At 35.4% G+C, this 16,517-nt stretch overlaps 1 protein-coding gene and 1 long non-coding RNA gene across 3 annotated transcripts; both read right to left on the bottom strand.

Annotated features, from left to right (window-relative positions):
* Window positions 1-1,411: 1,411 nt before the first annotated feature.
* LOC131323658 (uncharacterized) lies at window positions 1,412-11,018 on the bottom strand. Its single transcript, XM_058355505.1, has 5 exons — window positions 10,964-11,018; window positions 8,745-8,791; window positions 5,356-5,431; window positions 2,409-2,482; window positions 1,412-2,296 (listed from the first exon to the last, which is right to left on the bottom strand). The coding sequence occupies exons 1-5, from the start codon at window positions 11,016-11,018 to the stop codon at window positions 2,225-2,227; spliced, it is 324 nt and encodes a 107-aa protein (XP_058211488.1). The 3' UTR covers window positions 1,412-2,224.
* A 640-nt stretch (window positions 11,019-11,658) lies between these two features.
* Window positions 11,659-13,140, bottom strand: LOC131322787 (uncharacterized). 2 transcript variants are annotated; one of them, XR_009198964.1, is made up of 5 exons: window positions 12,886-13,140; window positions 12,720-12,797; window positions 12,554-12,619; window positions 12,366-12,461; window positions 11,659-12,207 (listed from the first exon to the last, which is right to left on the bottom strand). It is a non-coding gene; the product is annotated as an uncharacterized LOC131322787 (long non-coding RNA). The 2 variants fall into 2 exon arrangements; XR_009198965.1 differs by having other exon boundaries at window positions 11,659-12,461.
* Window positions 13,141-16,517: the final 3,377 nt, after the last annotated feature.

Here is a 16,517-nt window from a genome sequence, read left to right as displayed (position 1 = left end):
TTTTATATGTTCTGATATTAGTGCTCTCTTTATGTTATTTGTGTCTATGTTCTTGGATGTTGGTTTTAGAAGGCAAGGCGAGTTTTAATGTCGTGTAAATGGTCATAGTGATCTTTACGAAACTCTGTATTGGACGTTGTCCCTTTTTGCTTTCAGTAATTGATATGCAGAAGTTGTCTGACTGCTTAGCTTCTTGAGTTCATGGATAATTCTTCTGAATTTGACATTAGGTAAGCAGAGCAGGGATGGAGAAAAGAAGTCGAAATTTGCAGTCACAAATCCTCTCTTATTTGTTAAGTTCATGTTGAACAAAGACACATGCCTTCTTCCCTTGAATTGTTCATCTCACCAGTGGTTACCAGATTGGCTCCAGGTTTAATTAGGGAAGAGGTTGTGCAATGACAAGAGTTGTGTTGTTTTTTTTTTTTTTTTGAACTGAGATCCACAGGTTGTTTCTTGTTTTTTTCTTCTTGAACTGTCGAGGTAAGAGATCTTGGCTTCGAGGCTTCTACATGTTTGGGTAAGAGATGACAAATGGTTGGTCTCTTTTCGAAAGCTGTGTTATTTTCTATGAGAATCGAGCACTTCTGGGTTCAAAGATCTCGGTGACTTATTTTAAACTAGTGCAAAAGGTTAAGCAATTATGCTTACAGGTGCTTTTAACTAGTGACTTCTGTGTGGTTAGAAAGGAAAAAAAGTCATAATATTCTCAACAGTTTCCTTGGATTAGATGAAAGTCACTTTCCATAACCACCGTTGGAGGTGTTGGTTCTCTACTAAGACTTCTACGCCATCGTCATCTTCACTACCCTGGATCTCCCCGGCTATGGGATGGCTTCAAGAGATGAAAGAAAAAGGCTGCAGAGCTGATGTCGTCACCTTGAATGTGATACTAGGAGGATTGTGCAGATAAGGTAGGCTTGAGGAGACTCTTTGGGTGCTTTATAAGCTACCTTACGAGGGTTGTTCTTTGAACAAAGCAAGTTACCGGATTGTGTTGAATTTTTTGTGGAAGGAAGGGGATTTACGTAAAGCTCTTGTTATTGCGTTCGATGTTGGGTAGGGGGTTTCTGCTGCATTTCGCTACTTCAAATGAATTATTGGTTCGTCTTTGCGAGGATGGGGAGTTAGCGGATGTTGCGACAGTGTTTTTTGGATTGGTGGAGATGGGGTTCAAACCGGAGCCTAATTTACTGGAGTATTTTGGTTGATGTGATATGCGGGGAGCGAAAGTTATTGCCTGCATTTGTTCTACTAGATGAGTTACAGCAGGTGTCTGGCTTTCAACATGAACAGCAATTGATAAGATTGGGCAATTGCAATGTATATCAATCGAGTTTTGGCGAAAGAGTTGTGTTGTGTAAGATGATATAAGATGATATGATGCGGTTCTGGTTTTACAAGGTGCAGCTTATTCAAAGTAGAGCGACCATGTATTTATTATTAGTTCTTGTCTGCTGGTTTTCTTCTGAGTCCAATTTCATGTGGTTCAAGAAGAAATAATCTCTCCTGGAACACAACTTTTTTCTATTAAAACTGGGAAAGAAAATCACTTCAAGTTGAGCTTTTTTTTTGCTTGGCCACGCATTATAAAAGCAACAGAACCGGTTCTGAATTAGAATGCAACCGAAATTCACGACGACGGGTCCAAAGGGCTGTTATTGAAGTATTGCGTTACTTCTCTCGTCTTCTTTTGCCGGCTGAGTTTATGCAACTTAACCGCACTAATTTTATAAGAGAGATGGTGAAACCTTCTTTAACACCAATTGCTATGCATATTCTTGCCCACAGTACAAATTCTTCTCACAAAACCCAATGAAGTACCGCTTGTGGAACAAAACATCGAGCACTGGAAAGCTGCTAGTGTTGGTTGATATTACTAGCTCACTTGTGTTCGTCTGACAACCCATGAAATGCGTAGGATACTGAATTTCCTCAATGCAGGAACTGAAACGGTAACAAGGGTGACAGATTTTATCAAAAATTCTAAATACAACCCATCCAGGGATTTGAGAGCCAACTTCAGATGGTATACTACAATGTAAGATAAGCTTAGTCATATTCCATATACACATTAACAAAGTAAATTTTAAGCTCGCTATTACATCGAAAATGATCGGTCCTCAAACCAACTTATGCCGCTTGCAGTACCATACGTGAACACAGCACGAGAAGAAGGATCATGATTGATGCACCAAGAAGAGTATATGTGCACATTTCATAATTACCATATTGAATGCTTCAGTCCAAGGCCATTGCACGTTAATATAAGGCCTTTGTAATGATTAAGGTACTCCTGCACTCCCAACAAGGGTTCAAACGTCAATTCAACCAATCTTAGCTTCTGAAAGAAAATAGTTTGTTAACAGGGTTTGAAATGGAACCAAACAAGAAAGGAGAGATCTTACAATGATATTGTAATCGTACCCGTACAGCATCCCTTTCTTGTCATATTCTCGCCTTTTGACAGGATCACTCAGCACTGATAAGAACATAATAAGCAGCTTGTTAGCTACAAATACACTGATAAGATCAAAATAAGCAGTTTGTTAGCTACAAATTGTTTAGATATGACAGAGAGTCACGCATTAGCATTTCTTGTTTCCCACGGGTATAAAAGTAACTTAAACTTCTGCCAGGCTGCAGTAGTCACCTGAAAAATGGCACCATTCAAGGACATGAAACAGGCATATAGATTACATCAGAGTTTCTTTGGTTGTTGCAACCTATAACAAACATGGTTAATGCATGGATGAATGACGTGTGTCAAGAATTTCATTATGTAAAAGAATTTAATTATTTCCCTACCCTAAGATAAGTCTGAACTTTATCAAAGGAGCACCAAGGGCAGGGTAGGGTCACCTATATTTCAGTGGGTTTACTTCTCGAGAAAATATTGAAAGAAAATTAGACGTATAAAATCATACTAGCACTTTACAGTCAATTTCAAACTTATTCTTCCATATTCGCTGCATCATTGAACTTCTAGAACTCAATCCAATAATAAACTCTTAAAACTCTATTTAGTACGATATTGGTAGAGACCGAAGAATCCTGCCTACCCTTGGATGTCTACTTGTAAAATTAGCTTTGATTCTTCTCGTCACGACTAAAATCGTGGGAAGATGTTTTTCAGCAATGAAATTGATGAAAGTTTTTCCTCTTGAGACGACACTTAAGTTGCTTCTTTAACTCAAAGTGCAACAAAGTAGAGTACCAAACAGCTGTCCGGGTGGGAGGGGAAAAAACCCTACACCAGCAAGGAGGGCTTCCAGACAGAAGACGCAATTGTCCACATACTTAAAAGTGGTGTTTCTCAAAAAAAAAAATAGGCCTAAAAAGATAAGGCTACAGAAAGCAGATAAAGAAAGAAGAGGTGAGCGGCCAGCACCAACAAAGTAGGAAAAGCACCATAAGAGAAACAACTACACTGAATAAAATCCATGAAAATCGTTGTCCTAGATCCAATTATGCATACTAGAAACTCCAAACCCTTAAACCTCTTAGTAGTGCTTGTGAGCATAGGTTTTGCACCGCTATGTTTCAGTTCTCTTTCTGCCGCATGCTTAAAGTAAGTCAATCACCAATGTGAGTGACACCCAATGCAGGTATTGCAAGTTCTTCCATTACTTGCACACAGTCATCTATGGTCTTAGGTACTTCTAAGTTCTAAGGATGCATTGGTTGGCTACAGATTAATACACATGTATCAGTGTAACTTAAGACTCGTAAGCCTTATCAACTTAAGTCACCAAAACCATTCAACATTCTATCTTATCTTGTAACCACTAAAAATGCACCAGCGAAACCAGTGCCAAAAGAATGTTGCTAGAATTAGCTTCTAAGATAGTGTCCATATGCTCAAACCCTGGATAAGAATCACACAATAAAACAGCAGGGAAGTTTCAGTGACACGTCGAGGAAAACCCGTCTTTTTCGCTTAAAGAACGATTCCACTCCTAAGAGTTCAATTAAAGGATCAGAACGTTTTATTTTGCATTAATAATATGCAACACCTCTCTAGGTATTTCCCCATGCATCCTAATGATGTTTCTATCATTACTCTATTCATGGCTCTTATTCCAATCAGTATCCACAATATCGTAAGAGTCAGCTTTCCTTCCTAGTAAGACGGACATGGTCACGTATGCATGCAATGTCCAACACCCTGCCCATCACAAATAACTTCAAAGGAACCAAAGCTATGAAGCACCAAATTTTGAAGATTGATAAATTTATGACAGCTCAACCGCATATATCAACAACCTGTCAAAAGCCCAGACATGGTACTGTATAGTTGCTTTTGCATTTGTATATTTGAATGTACAAGGTTGAGCCCCGTCTGGTGCTTTTAATTGTATTTCTTTCTTAAGATTCCATGTTAGCTTCAATATTGGTAGCTCCAATATCAAGCCACTTTCTGTGTCATAATTGACTATGCAAAGGGAATATAAATTGAGGGGCAAGAAACAGGATATTTATAACAGAGTTATTTAGTAAAAGTAAAACATGTGTTTCTCATACATATCTTCTGCATCAACCTCATGTTCTAATTTTCCAACAAAAAAGCTTTCTTGGAAGGACGGACAACCCACGCCCCCCCCCCCCCCCCCCCCCCCCCCCCGGCCCCTTTGTTTGAGAAGATCTAAACAAAAACGTATTCATTAACCTTCTTTTGTAAGAAAATAGTGATTGTTGTACTAAAACAAAAAAGAAAATGAAGAAGACAGCTCCTATTTCATCAATCGAACTACACAAACTAGGCTAGACCTCTTCGTTCACACATGACATGACACTCGCTTCGGCACCTTCTCCGCAAGAAAGATCCTCCTCCAAACCACCAATTTTGTAGCATCCAAGTCCAAAAACCAAAGTCTTCACAACTACACAGTTACGATTGTCATGCCGATAAAAAAAAATAAATAAAATTGTATTCATACCCGTTGGACCACTAATTAACTTTTTACCTTTTCATCAGTCGTGCTTCAGAACAGAATCCGAAATTAAACTACAAAATGGAACATTCTACACCAAATACATCTCAATCAATCATATGTTGCTCGCATACACTAATATTTCCGACCACACAAAGCTGAATCATTAAATTCCTTCGAACTCCAAAACTCTGTCTCGGTCTCTTCCAATAACTGCTTATATAAAACAGCTTGCAAGATAAACTTGGGCTTGTACATCATGTATAAGCTCAACGCCTGACTAAACATGAACCACATTTACTAAGTTTAGGTTTATAGCGTCAGCATTAAGAACTTCTTCACAAGGACTAATGCATAAATTTGAAAACATAACAAAAGCACTTATTCACAGGGTATAAACTATTTGAATCTAATTACTAACCCTTAAAAGCCTCGTTTATCTCTTGAAATCTCAAAGTAGCACTATCCTGATCTTTTTGCTTATCCGGGTGCCATTTCTGTCCAAAGACAGTCCACTGAGTCAGTGACAATTCAAAGACGAGAAGAAGAAAAAGGTGCAGCTCATAAGTTTAGCAACTTTTCAGAAGAGTAAGGCTAGGTTTGGACTAAATTATTTTTTGGGAAAGACAATAGGTATTATTAACTTCTAGTTACCTTTTTCTTAGTTTTCCGTCTTATAATTTCTACATCACATCTCGTCAATCTTGTCAAGAGGAATTAGGAAAGCATAAAAATATAGACAAAAATTGAAAAACATTCATATAAAAGTTACGACGCTGAAGACACAAACTTTTTCAACCTTGAACTTTTTTGTCTTTTTTGAGCATTTTTTCTTTTAAGTTCACTTTTTTCAACTTTGGTCTGTACTTTATTTTTGTACTTTTCCGATTCCTCTCGTTGAAACACATGTGACGAATCTAGAAAAAATTGAGAGAAAATGTAACGACCCGGATTTTCGACCCAATTTTTTTTAAATATAATATTATTAGAATTATTTTCCTTAATGCAATTCTTTTTTTCCTTTTTTTTATATATAATTATGCATACAATATATACATGTATTCTTTTTAAAAAATTTCAACATACACATGCGTACATGCACACTCCTTCTCCTCCCTCACCTCAAACTCCTTCCGTCTCTCCGTCTCCTACTCAGTCTCTACTTCCTCCCTAACCCAAAAATCAAGCCCTATTCGTTCATTCCAAATCCCATGAACCCAACCCCATTAAATTAACTCTTATCATCTTCTACCAAAATTCTTCTATAAAAACCCCACCCCCTTGACCTATGAAATTTACACTACAATATTCCCCACGCGCCGACCAGAAAAAAAAAAGAGAAGAGAAAAATAAAAGAAACCCAAGCTCCAATCAATGGAGTTTTAGAGAGAGAAAGAAAGAGAGAGAAAAGTGGGTTTTGTACCAAGACCCGACCGAAATTCAATTCGATCGTTCCAAACTCTTCCCACAACCCAGAGCATCCCCAAACAAGCCTCAATCCGATCCCAAAGTCTTCCGATCAAAGAACCCGAAGTTTTCTTCTCCAAAATTCAGGATTCGTTTTTAAATCAATTCGATCCGATTAAAGGTATTATAATCTTATCCAACCTCTTCTCTAAGTATATTAAGTGTTTATATGCTTAACCCTATGTCCCGAACGAAAAAAATATAGTTAACCGCGCGTTTTCGGCCGTATTTACCAAATTGATATTATTTTTGATCTCAACACTTTATTCGTAATTATTTACAAAGAAGACGACCTTTATGGTATTTATTTAACAATCTTTATGATATTAATATTATAAAAAACTACTGACTTGATAGTATTTTATTACAATATAATATCATCTTAGTATAAAACGTATTAATTATATCAGTTTAATTTATCTGGTAGATTAAGTTTGTTTTAAATGTTTCGAAACAACTTTGTGACCTTCCAAACCTCATTTTTGATGCCGGACTATTTTTTCAAGATTTTTCACACCTGAAAGATCATAACTTATTAAGATTATAATTTTTTTATTTAATTATCTATTTATTAAATTATTTATTAGTTATCTATCAAAGTTTACAAACGAAAATTTTTTACGACCTTCCAAACAATATTTTAACACCCAAACTAATTTTTCCTGGACTTCTTGCATCTTAAAGATGATATCTTGTTAAATTAATAATTTTGTTTACTTAAATTACTATTTATTGTTATTTTTATAGCGTTTCCAATCAAAAATTCTTTACGACTTTATAAACATTATTATAAATGCCCGAATAATTTTATTTAGACTCTCTACTTTCTGAAGATGAAATTTTGTTAATCGTAACATATTTTAATTCGTAAATTATTTATTATCTATTTACTTCACTTTCGGCCACTTTATTTAACGTCTTTATTTAAATAAATCCCGTGACCCTCCGAACCCAACTTTCAATACTCAACTGGTTGCATAGGACCTTTAGGACTCTTATTAAGGTCATGATAAATATTCTAATATTTTTATCTAATTAATGTATTTAATTAATTTTTAATTAATATATTATCTTAGAATTAATTAATAAGAGCCCAGAAAATTTTCCTTTCAATTTATTTTAAACATCTTACTTTATTATTGACATTGTGATCATACAAAATTAAGGGCAACGGCCCGTTCATAATAAGTTGCGTGATTACATTGCTTATTAATTGTTTTAATTATTATTGATTTGTTGTATATTGCATCGATATTTGATTTGAATGCTAGATTGGACCCTAGAGATATGGGGTGGTGTTGCGAAATAGAACTCATCTAGACGATGCTAGATAATGGATAAATTGAAAAGTTTTATTTTTAGATTGCCTGCAGACGGGATTTTGAGATGTAATGATTTGAAACTGGCAAAGTAAGCCCAGTGTTGATTGATGAATGATGATTGGCAAAGTAAGCGCAATGTTGAGTGATGAATTGATACTGGCAAAGTAAGCCCAGTGATGATTGTGGTGATTGTGAAGTGGTGCATAAGATAGGCGAACCTTAGTTATGATTCGGGCATGATAAACTTCCTTTTGTTGTAATGAGAGGGATACACACTAAGTACATAACTGAGGTGCAATCCGCGACAACAAAAGAAAGTGATCTCATGGGACAGGGCATGGCTAGCGGTTGGGGAGGAAAGATCTCGCGGAGAGATCTTAGATTTCACATTAGGTTATGGATAGTAATGAACTGGCTTATGTGGAGAATATTTGTTTGGCTTCTTTGATTCAATATTATCTTATTACCTGCTAATTGTAAAGTAAGAGGGGTGGTTGGGCTGGATTATTCTACTGGGTGATTTATCACTCACGGATACTTCTGTATCCTGGCAAATCGTTTGCTTCGGCGATCAATTTGCCAGTAGGCACAGAATTCAATGGAGATGATTCAAAGATGGTGCAGTTCAACACGGAGAGAATATCAAGAACGAAGATCTAGTATGCTTCAGATTTGTATCAAGCCTAGAGTCAGCTCTGAAGTTAATGTATTTTGAATCAGTAAATTTATCTTGTGACTGTAATAGCTAAACTTTATTTTGAAAAATTATATTTATTTAGCAAATTTTCTTAAAATTTTATTTTATATTGCTTCCGAAAAGTCGAGGCGTTACAGAAAACGACCAAAAATAATGGCGGCAAAAATCTAGCCCAAAGGGACTCTAAATTCACCAAAATAAATCTTCAAAGGAGCAGCAATAACATCAAGTGCATAAAAATCTGAATTTTTTCTATTGAGAATAGTGCACAAAAATTTGATGACAATCAAAAATCAGCATTCAATAGAGAAAGAGGAGACGAACCAAAGCTAAACGGATGTAGGTCGATCGAATGGCATCGTCCGTAGCGGCTGTTTAACCCAAAAAAATCACAGATTAGGACGAGTCTACACCTGGCGTCTATTAGAGCATCACAATGTAATAATCAAAATCAAAAGATTGTTAAAGTTACCAAAATGTGTTTAAAAAAATGTTCATATTATAATAATCAAAATTAGCAACCTCCTAACCAATAATCAAATTTGGACATTTGAATAATCAAAGTACCAATGCGTGACTTCACATTGCTAACTTTAGCAATCCTCTAAATGAATAATTAAAAACTGACGTGACAAGTTTTGATTATTCACTTTTGATTATTACATTGCAGATGCGCTTCTATTAGAATAGTACTGGAGTACTACTTAATTTACAATTTTGAGATAAATTTTTTTTATAGATTTGCGTATTTTTTTGTTTTTAGTAAAATATTTAACATTTTGAATTTTTTTTTTACTTTTTGAATAGAAGTACGCTATATACATCTAAAAAGTATAAAATAAGTAAAAAAAAATTGACAAAAAATCACTAAAGACGAAAAAACACTGATGACGAAACAGTTAAAAGTTTTGGAGAGATTATTTCTGAGAGGAGAACCAAACAAAGTGAATTTCATATGTCTCCCCCCTCCCCGGGCCCCTACAGACAAAGCTTTAAGTCCCACGAGGAGCAGAGTTTGGGGTTCAAAGTTATGGATAGGCTCTAAGTTCCTTTGTTTAATTTCCTACTAACCCGCTAACTATAAAATATGGCTGGAAAAAAAAAATAGTACTCCTCCGTCCCAAAAAAGATGACAATTTTTGAAATTTGTGTTATTTTTCATTGCTTATATATTTCAATTTATAATATTTTTCATGAGTTTGAAAATTTTGTACTATAATAAAACTAATCGATAACTTTTAAATAAGATCCATATTATATATTTTTTGAAATTCATATTGAAATTGACTCGAATATCAAAAATTGTCATTCAATACAAGCCTAGTGGCAATACTTTTTTATTTTATATATTTTATTAAAGCCCTCTCAACTATGACTGGTTTTCACTTAGCATCTGTTTCCAATTTTTATCAATTTTACGTTAAATTTTTGTGAATTATTGGTTAGTCTCGTCTAGAGAAATCACAAAAGGGAAAAAAAATAACTTTTATCCAAATATTCTGAAATATATCCAAAATAAATCTCAAAAAATTAGAATTTTGGGGGATATTTCTCAAGACAAAGCAATAATTCATAAAAATTTGACGCAAAACTAACAAATACAAAAAAAATTGAACAAAGATGAAAACAAAAAATTCAAAAAATCACCAAAAAAGACTGTGAAATGGTGGCTTAATCTTCATAATATTTAAAACTCAACACTTCACTCTCTTAAAATATTCATCTAGCGATAATAAACTCCTTCCGTTAACAAAGTATTATGATTTTCAGACGAAATTTGTCATGTAAGCAAAAAAAATTACATGATAAATAAGATTTTATGATTAAATTACTATATATTCTCTTCATCTAAAGTGATTTCCCAAAATTTGAGGCAGCCAGGAAGGTACAAAAGAGCCTAATTGTTTGGGTCAATTGTGAGGGAATTGCAAGCGATCACAGGATATGAGGTGAATAGTTGGAGTTGGAATAGCTTTTGTTGGAGTGTGCTGATTGAATTTGGTGTTTATTGTAGCAATGGTTTTAAGGATGCTATGGATGAAGGTTAAGGTGAAAAAAATGTGATGGGCTGATGATTTTGACAAGCAATAGGATAAATTGTGATTTTTCGTTGATTCCATCTTTGACATCCAAAATTCGTATAGTTTAAAGAGGTTAGGTTTTGAGTTTAAAACTTTAGAGAGATTAAGTGAAAATGAGTCATCATTGAGGGGTTCAATGTAGTTTACCCTATTGTATTAGGCTCCCGTTGGCCTAACTTCCTATGAATTAATCTCAGTCGAGTCAAACTAAATAATGTTCAAATTATAACACAATCTACTCAAAATTAAGAAAAAACTAACTTAAAGACGACGGAGAAGAGCCAAAAAGTAGGTCTTTCTCATTTAGACCGTCTTTTGTGTCTTTTTCGTCGTTTTATATAAACTAGGAATTGCCCGTGCCTGAAGGCACAGCTCAAAATTGGTATTCAACTAATATCCAATTTTGAAGGCCAAATATATCCACTGGTTTACTTGCATCGCGCGGCACATAAAAAAACTTACAAACTAATAGTTGTAACACCTGAACTTGTACCTGACGGCACTTATCATCAGCCATTTAAATTCATAGGCAGTTCGACCACACTACAAACTACGGATCACAATTGGCAAAACCCAACTGTAATCACAAAATCCACTTTATGTCCTTAAAAAAATCAAGCTTCAGAATTTAAGAATACGAAACCAGTAATTAAACTTAATAAAACAATAATTAAACTTAATGATAGTATAGCAACATCTAGCTTTTATTCATCAAGCCTTCTAAAATCAAGAAGAACAGACAAATCATAATCAGCCATTGATTTGAATATAAAAATGTAATTCCACTTCTACTGAATCAAAGATAACAAAGTTGTAGACTTTCTACACTTCAAGCTCCAACCAACTTAGTATCTGTTACTGATTAGTCGATGTAACCTACTAAAAAAATAGATGGCGCTTCAGCTCATATACCATTTAAATCATCAAGCAAGAAAATTTAATGTCATACAACCTGTCAAAAAAAGAAGTAAACAACGACAAACCATGACAATGGAAAATTATCGAGTGTTTTTTTTTCCTTGATCGAGGAGTGTCTATTCAAATTCTGAAAATGGACCAACTTTTGAAGATTTGAAATCTAAGGAGTGCAACTGTGCTCGTGCCAAAAGTCACTAATGCAAAAACACTAACATAAAATAATAAAACTGCGTAAACCCTCACAATAAAACTGCTTAAACCCAAGAAAATGCAAAATTGTCATTCAAGAAGAAAAACCATTCGTACAATGAAGATTCCTCCTTCATCTTCTTCAAAGCACCAACTTAATTACTTCCGTACGTAAAATAAAGCGTGAAAATATTACCATTAGCAATGGGTGCCTAAAAGGGAATATCAAACGTGAAAATATTTGACAGAAAACATGTGGTTTGGTAAATGATTATTCTCATCTGGAGGGGCTGCTCAATGCTTCAACTTTAAGAACCTAATGAACATTAGGATCATGCGAATTCCTATTTCCCACAAATTCATGCAAACTATTTATATAGAAAAACGTATTCTAAAAATTAAAATGGCAAAAAGAAAGCTAGAAAATTGCATGAAAATACAAAAAGACAGATAGAAAATACCTGTGAATCACCAGAATGGTCATTATTTCCTGGCAAGCTTTGGCCCAATTGTACAGCGCTCTATTTTAAATTTATTTCTTGTTCTCGATGTGCACGTTGCGCCAATGTAGTTTTTGATAACATATTACTAGATTGGGCCTAAAACCGAATTTTTTTTTAATTACAAACACGTAATGCACTTCAAAAACTAAACTATTTGCACAACGTTGTTAGATTAGACTCATAGGAGATACTTCAGAGTTTGCTATTTGATTCTGGATAATTTTTAAAACTACCAAAAGAAAGACAAAAGATACCCTTGAATTTTGATTTCCATTCCCCACATGGATGACATTGTGGTCCCGCTCATCACGGATTACTATTCCAATATTTTTGTCGCGAAGAGGTTGAATCTACATGTACAAAGTCGGGTTGAGAAATGTTAATAGAAGCATTAGAAGATGACATATCTATTTATTTTTGAAGAAGTGTAGAGAAGTCATACCCGTACATTTGCATTTTCCATGGCATAGGTTGCCTTTTCTTTTCCTTTGTTTGACATTTGTTTTGCCTAAATGGGTATGGAGTATTGTCAAAATTTACCAAAGATAATAATGAATATATGGAACTAATGGACTTTTTTTTGTTTTTCAATAAACTAATGGACTCACCTCATTGATACGGATGTCATTGACGTTTTGCTCGTCACGTACCACAATTCCAACATTTCTTTGTAGAGGATGTCGATCCTGCGTATTGTTAATAGAGAGACTTGAAAGAGGTCGAACAATTTTTTATTTATTTATAAAAACTCTATACAAATTCAAAGAATCATACCGGTGCATTTTCCTTTCCCTTGGCAGTAGTTCGTATTCGTTTTTTTTGTTGGAACCATTGAGCCTTCTGTTTTGCAATAGATGTAAGAGGCAAAATAATGAACAAATTTTCAAAATCAAATGCAGTAAATAGTTCCAAATACAGTCAATACGTAAAAATCAAGTCAAGAATAAATGTACCCCGGCCACATGTACGTATTCAAGGTGAGATATGAAACATTGGATGTCGATGTGTTTGATCCAAGACCCAAAGTCATTTAAATCCAAAGTAGAAATGTGATTCGACTTGAGTCATGGGTGTTAGAATCCCCTAGACCTAGCCTGCTTTTTATCCTAGTTTATTCACTTTTAATTTAGCCTTTTTACTTTCCATCGCATACGTAAAACTAAGTTGGCTGTCTAAAAGCCGAAAATCCGTGCTTACTCCTACAAATCCAACAAAATCATATTAATTATTCCCTTGGGTACGATCTCGGTCTTCCGGATTATTATACTTCAATTGACGTATTTACCCTACGCTTGGGGTGATCTTATTTGATATATCGACGAACGAAGCAATCTTCGTAGTGTGTGAATTACCTTTTTTACTCTTTTCACTATGATATACATATATTATGTTATATTGCTTTCCTAATTTAGTGGGATTGGATTGGATTGTTTTTCCAATTTACTGGGATTGAATTGGATTATTTTTCTAATTCAATGGGATTTGGTAAATTTAAATATTATTGATTACTTTTTTTTTCTTATCATGGAATGTATTTGTGGAGTTGATTTTTTTTAGGAATATAACATGATAAGTTGACCACATCTTTGCATGTTTTCTTCAATCTTCGAGTTGGCCAACCAGACAACAAAAAGTCATATTTTTCATTGATCTTATTACACGGAACATGGCTAAATTACCATAAAAAAAGGAATAACATGACATACTCAAACTATTATATGATTACATAGTTAAATTACCATGACGATTACAATGTGGACACGATAAATATCCCATGACGATTACAACGTGAACACGATAAATATCCCATAATTCGAACAAATATTTCATGGTAAACGGTTCAAATAATTTATCAAATGAAAATAACAGAAAAACATATTTCATGGTAAATAATACAAATAATTTACCATGGAAACTAAAACCAATATAACTGCTAGCGATGGAGTAGCGGACGTGATTGATGGTGAGAATCCTAGGAGGAGGGATAGTTTGGACTTGAAGACATCGGAGATGAAGTGAACGGCGGGGAAAGAGCGGAGGACGTCGGATAACAAGAGGATTGCCATTGGTTCTGAACGTGATGATTTTGCAAAGCCGAAGTTGAACGATAATGGAGATGGAGCATCGTTCTTCTGCGACGGCCGAGATTTGAGTGTTCTGGGCAAATCACTATGATGGAGAGCCGTTCGATCGCCGACAAGACCATCCTAGTGCGGAAATCGCATCCTCTAGCGTTCGATCCTGATGTTGATTGGTCCGACGGCCGTCGATGGAAGGAAGCCGACAATGGCCAAGGCGAGGGTATGCGGGGCGGGGACGAGGACGGGACTGCAGATGACGAAGAGCGGGGTGGTGAGGGCGAGGCCGCCGAGGGTGCCGGTAAGGAGGCCAGAAAGGATGGTTTGATCGAAAACCCGTTTCATGGTAAATGCTACAAATAATTTACCATGAAACAAAAACCATCATAACTGCAATGGTTCTTATACATGCAACGAGCAGAGAGGAGGCGGCGAGGCGACGGCAAGCAGCGAGTGACAAGACGGCGAAGGAATTCGCACCAATTAATGGAGGATGAACATGGTCTGGATTTTTTATGGGTTTTTAGGAAAATATGGAGACCAAATTACAAATGGAGGGGGTGTTCGTTATACATGGATTTTTTTTTTTGATCAGACGTTATACATGGATTTAGTGGAGAAATTTTAGGGATTGATTTGCGAATTTGTTGGGATTCAATGGCGAAATCAGTGGGGATCGACCGTCGGTTCTTTCGCAGGGACGGAAAGTTTTGTTTTTCAATCCCAAATTTCGGTGCTATACACACACACACACACACATACATACATACATACATACAAGGGTACTTTTGAGATTAAAAAAGATAGAGAATGAAAACATAAGTGTTCAAAATAAGTAGGATGAAAACATTAGTCAATTGGATTATGCAAATGAATATTTAAGTTTCCCTCTTGTTATCTTGATTCTAGGGCAATGCCAACATAAAGACCAAATGCTACCTCAAAAGAGTACTTGTTGGTGCACTTATCGAGGTGTTGCCCGGCGGGGGGCTGCTGCCCCAAGGGGGCAGCAGCGTGCTGTTGTCCCGGGTTTTCGGGCCCACTCCGGTCTTGCTCCGATGATCTGAAACGTTTACTTTGTAGAGCTCGTCGAGTAGAATAACTATGCAAAAAATCAGCTTAATTGGATATCATTAAGTACCTGATCGGAATCTTTTTATCTTAAAAAGAATGGATCCGAAACACTGGATCAAATCCACTGTAACCCATGGACCGAGAGTTATATGGGCTCCGATCAGGCACTTAATGATATCCAATTAAGCTGATTTTTTGCATAGTTATTCTACTCGACGAGCTCTACAAAGTGAATGTTTCAAATCATCGGAGCGAGACCGGAGTGGGCCCGGAAACCCGGGACAGCAGCACGCTGCTGCCCCCTTGGGGCAGCAGCCCCCCGCCTTGCCCAATCCGTTTGTAGGAACATTGATCAAGCCCGCTCCACTGCGTGGCCAATGAAGTAATCATCCTTCCACTTAGATTTTTGGGCTTATGTTCTTATTCAAATTTTTTTCGCATTTGATAGTTTGGAGCCTAACTTTTGTAGATTATTAATTCGTCTTATCAAGAAACTAAAAAATTACAGTACAACTTTACCCAAATATTTTTTAAAATATCCAAGATAAAGCTTCCAAAATATTTAGGTAAAAGTCATAATTTTTTTCTTTTTGCCGATTTCTCTCGTCGAGACAAATCAATAATTCACAAAAATTTGCTTTACCATCATACCCTCTTATTTCACGGGGAGTAGCCACCTAGTTTGGTTAAATTCTGTTTTGGGTTATGAAAGTGACATATATAGAGTAATGGTTAACCGCAGAAGAGAAAATTTTCCCTCTGATGAATTCATCCCATAGTGAACTAGTTTAGAATTTAGAGATTTATTGAGCTCCAAGATGGTGGTGAACCAGTTTTCGGTTTTGTTTGTTTGTTTAGTTTTGTTGGGTCTTTGTTTTTTATTGTCGGGTTGTTTTAGGTACGGTTTTCTATGCGTATGGTCTTGCCTGTATGAACAAGTATGGATGCTCTTTTTCTTCTTATATATTACTATATGTAGTTTATATATTTGGTAAAAAAAAATAAAAGAGGGGGGTGAAATAGTCTCAAAAGAATCAAGCTCTCAGTAATAGTTGGGGTATTTCTGGAATTTAACACATTTTATCATTTTGTTTCCATTAACAAAAAATTTCAGCATCTTACCATTGCATTTCCACTAACAAAAAAGTTTTTATCAACAATATTTTCACTCAAATACCTATAAACAATTTATTCACTATCGGGAATAACTTAACATTTCTCAATAACTTATTCACTAGCGAAAATACCTAACAA

This window comes from Rhododendron vialii, chromosome 4a (genome assembly GCF_030253575.1).
Source record: "Rhododendron vialii isolate Sample 1 chromosome 4a, ASM3025357v1".
Taxonomy (NCBI): domain Eukaryota; kingdom Viridiplantae; phylum Streptophyta; class Magnoliopsida; order Ericales; family Ericaceae; genus Rhododendron; species Rhododendron vialii.
Note: the sequence above shows the minus strand (reverse complement) of the source record. Positions and strands in the feature narration are given on the sequence as shown.

Bases quoted from the DNA above. Each gene is read 5' to 3' on its own strand.
- LOC131323658 (XM_058355505.1), bottom strand. From the start codon at position 11,018: ATGGCTGATGATAAGTGCCGTCAGGTACAAGTTCAGGTGTTACAACTA. The intron at 5,432-8,744 runs GTTCGTCTCCTC...GTCTTTGGACAG, and splicing joins CCTACATCCGTTTAGCTTTG to AAATGGCACCCGGATAAGCA. The intron at 2,297-2,408 runs GTAAGATCTCTC...TTGGGAGTGCAG, and splicing joins GGTACGATTACAATATCATT to GAGTACCTTAATCATTACAA.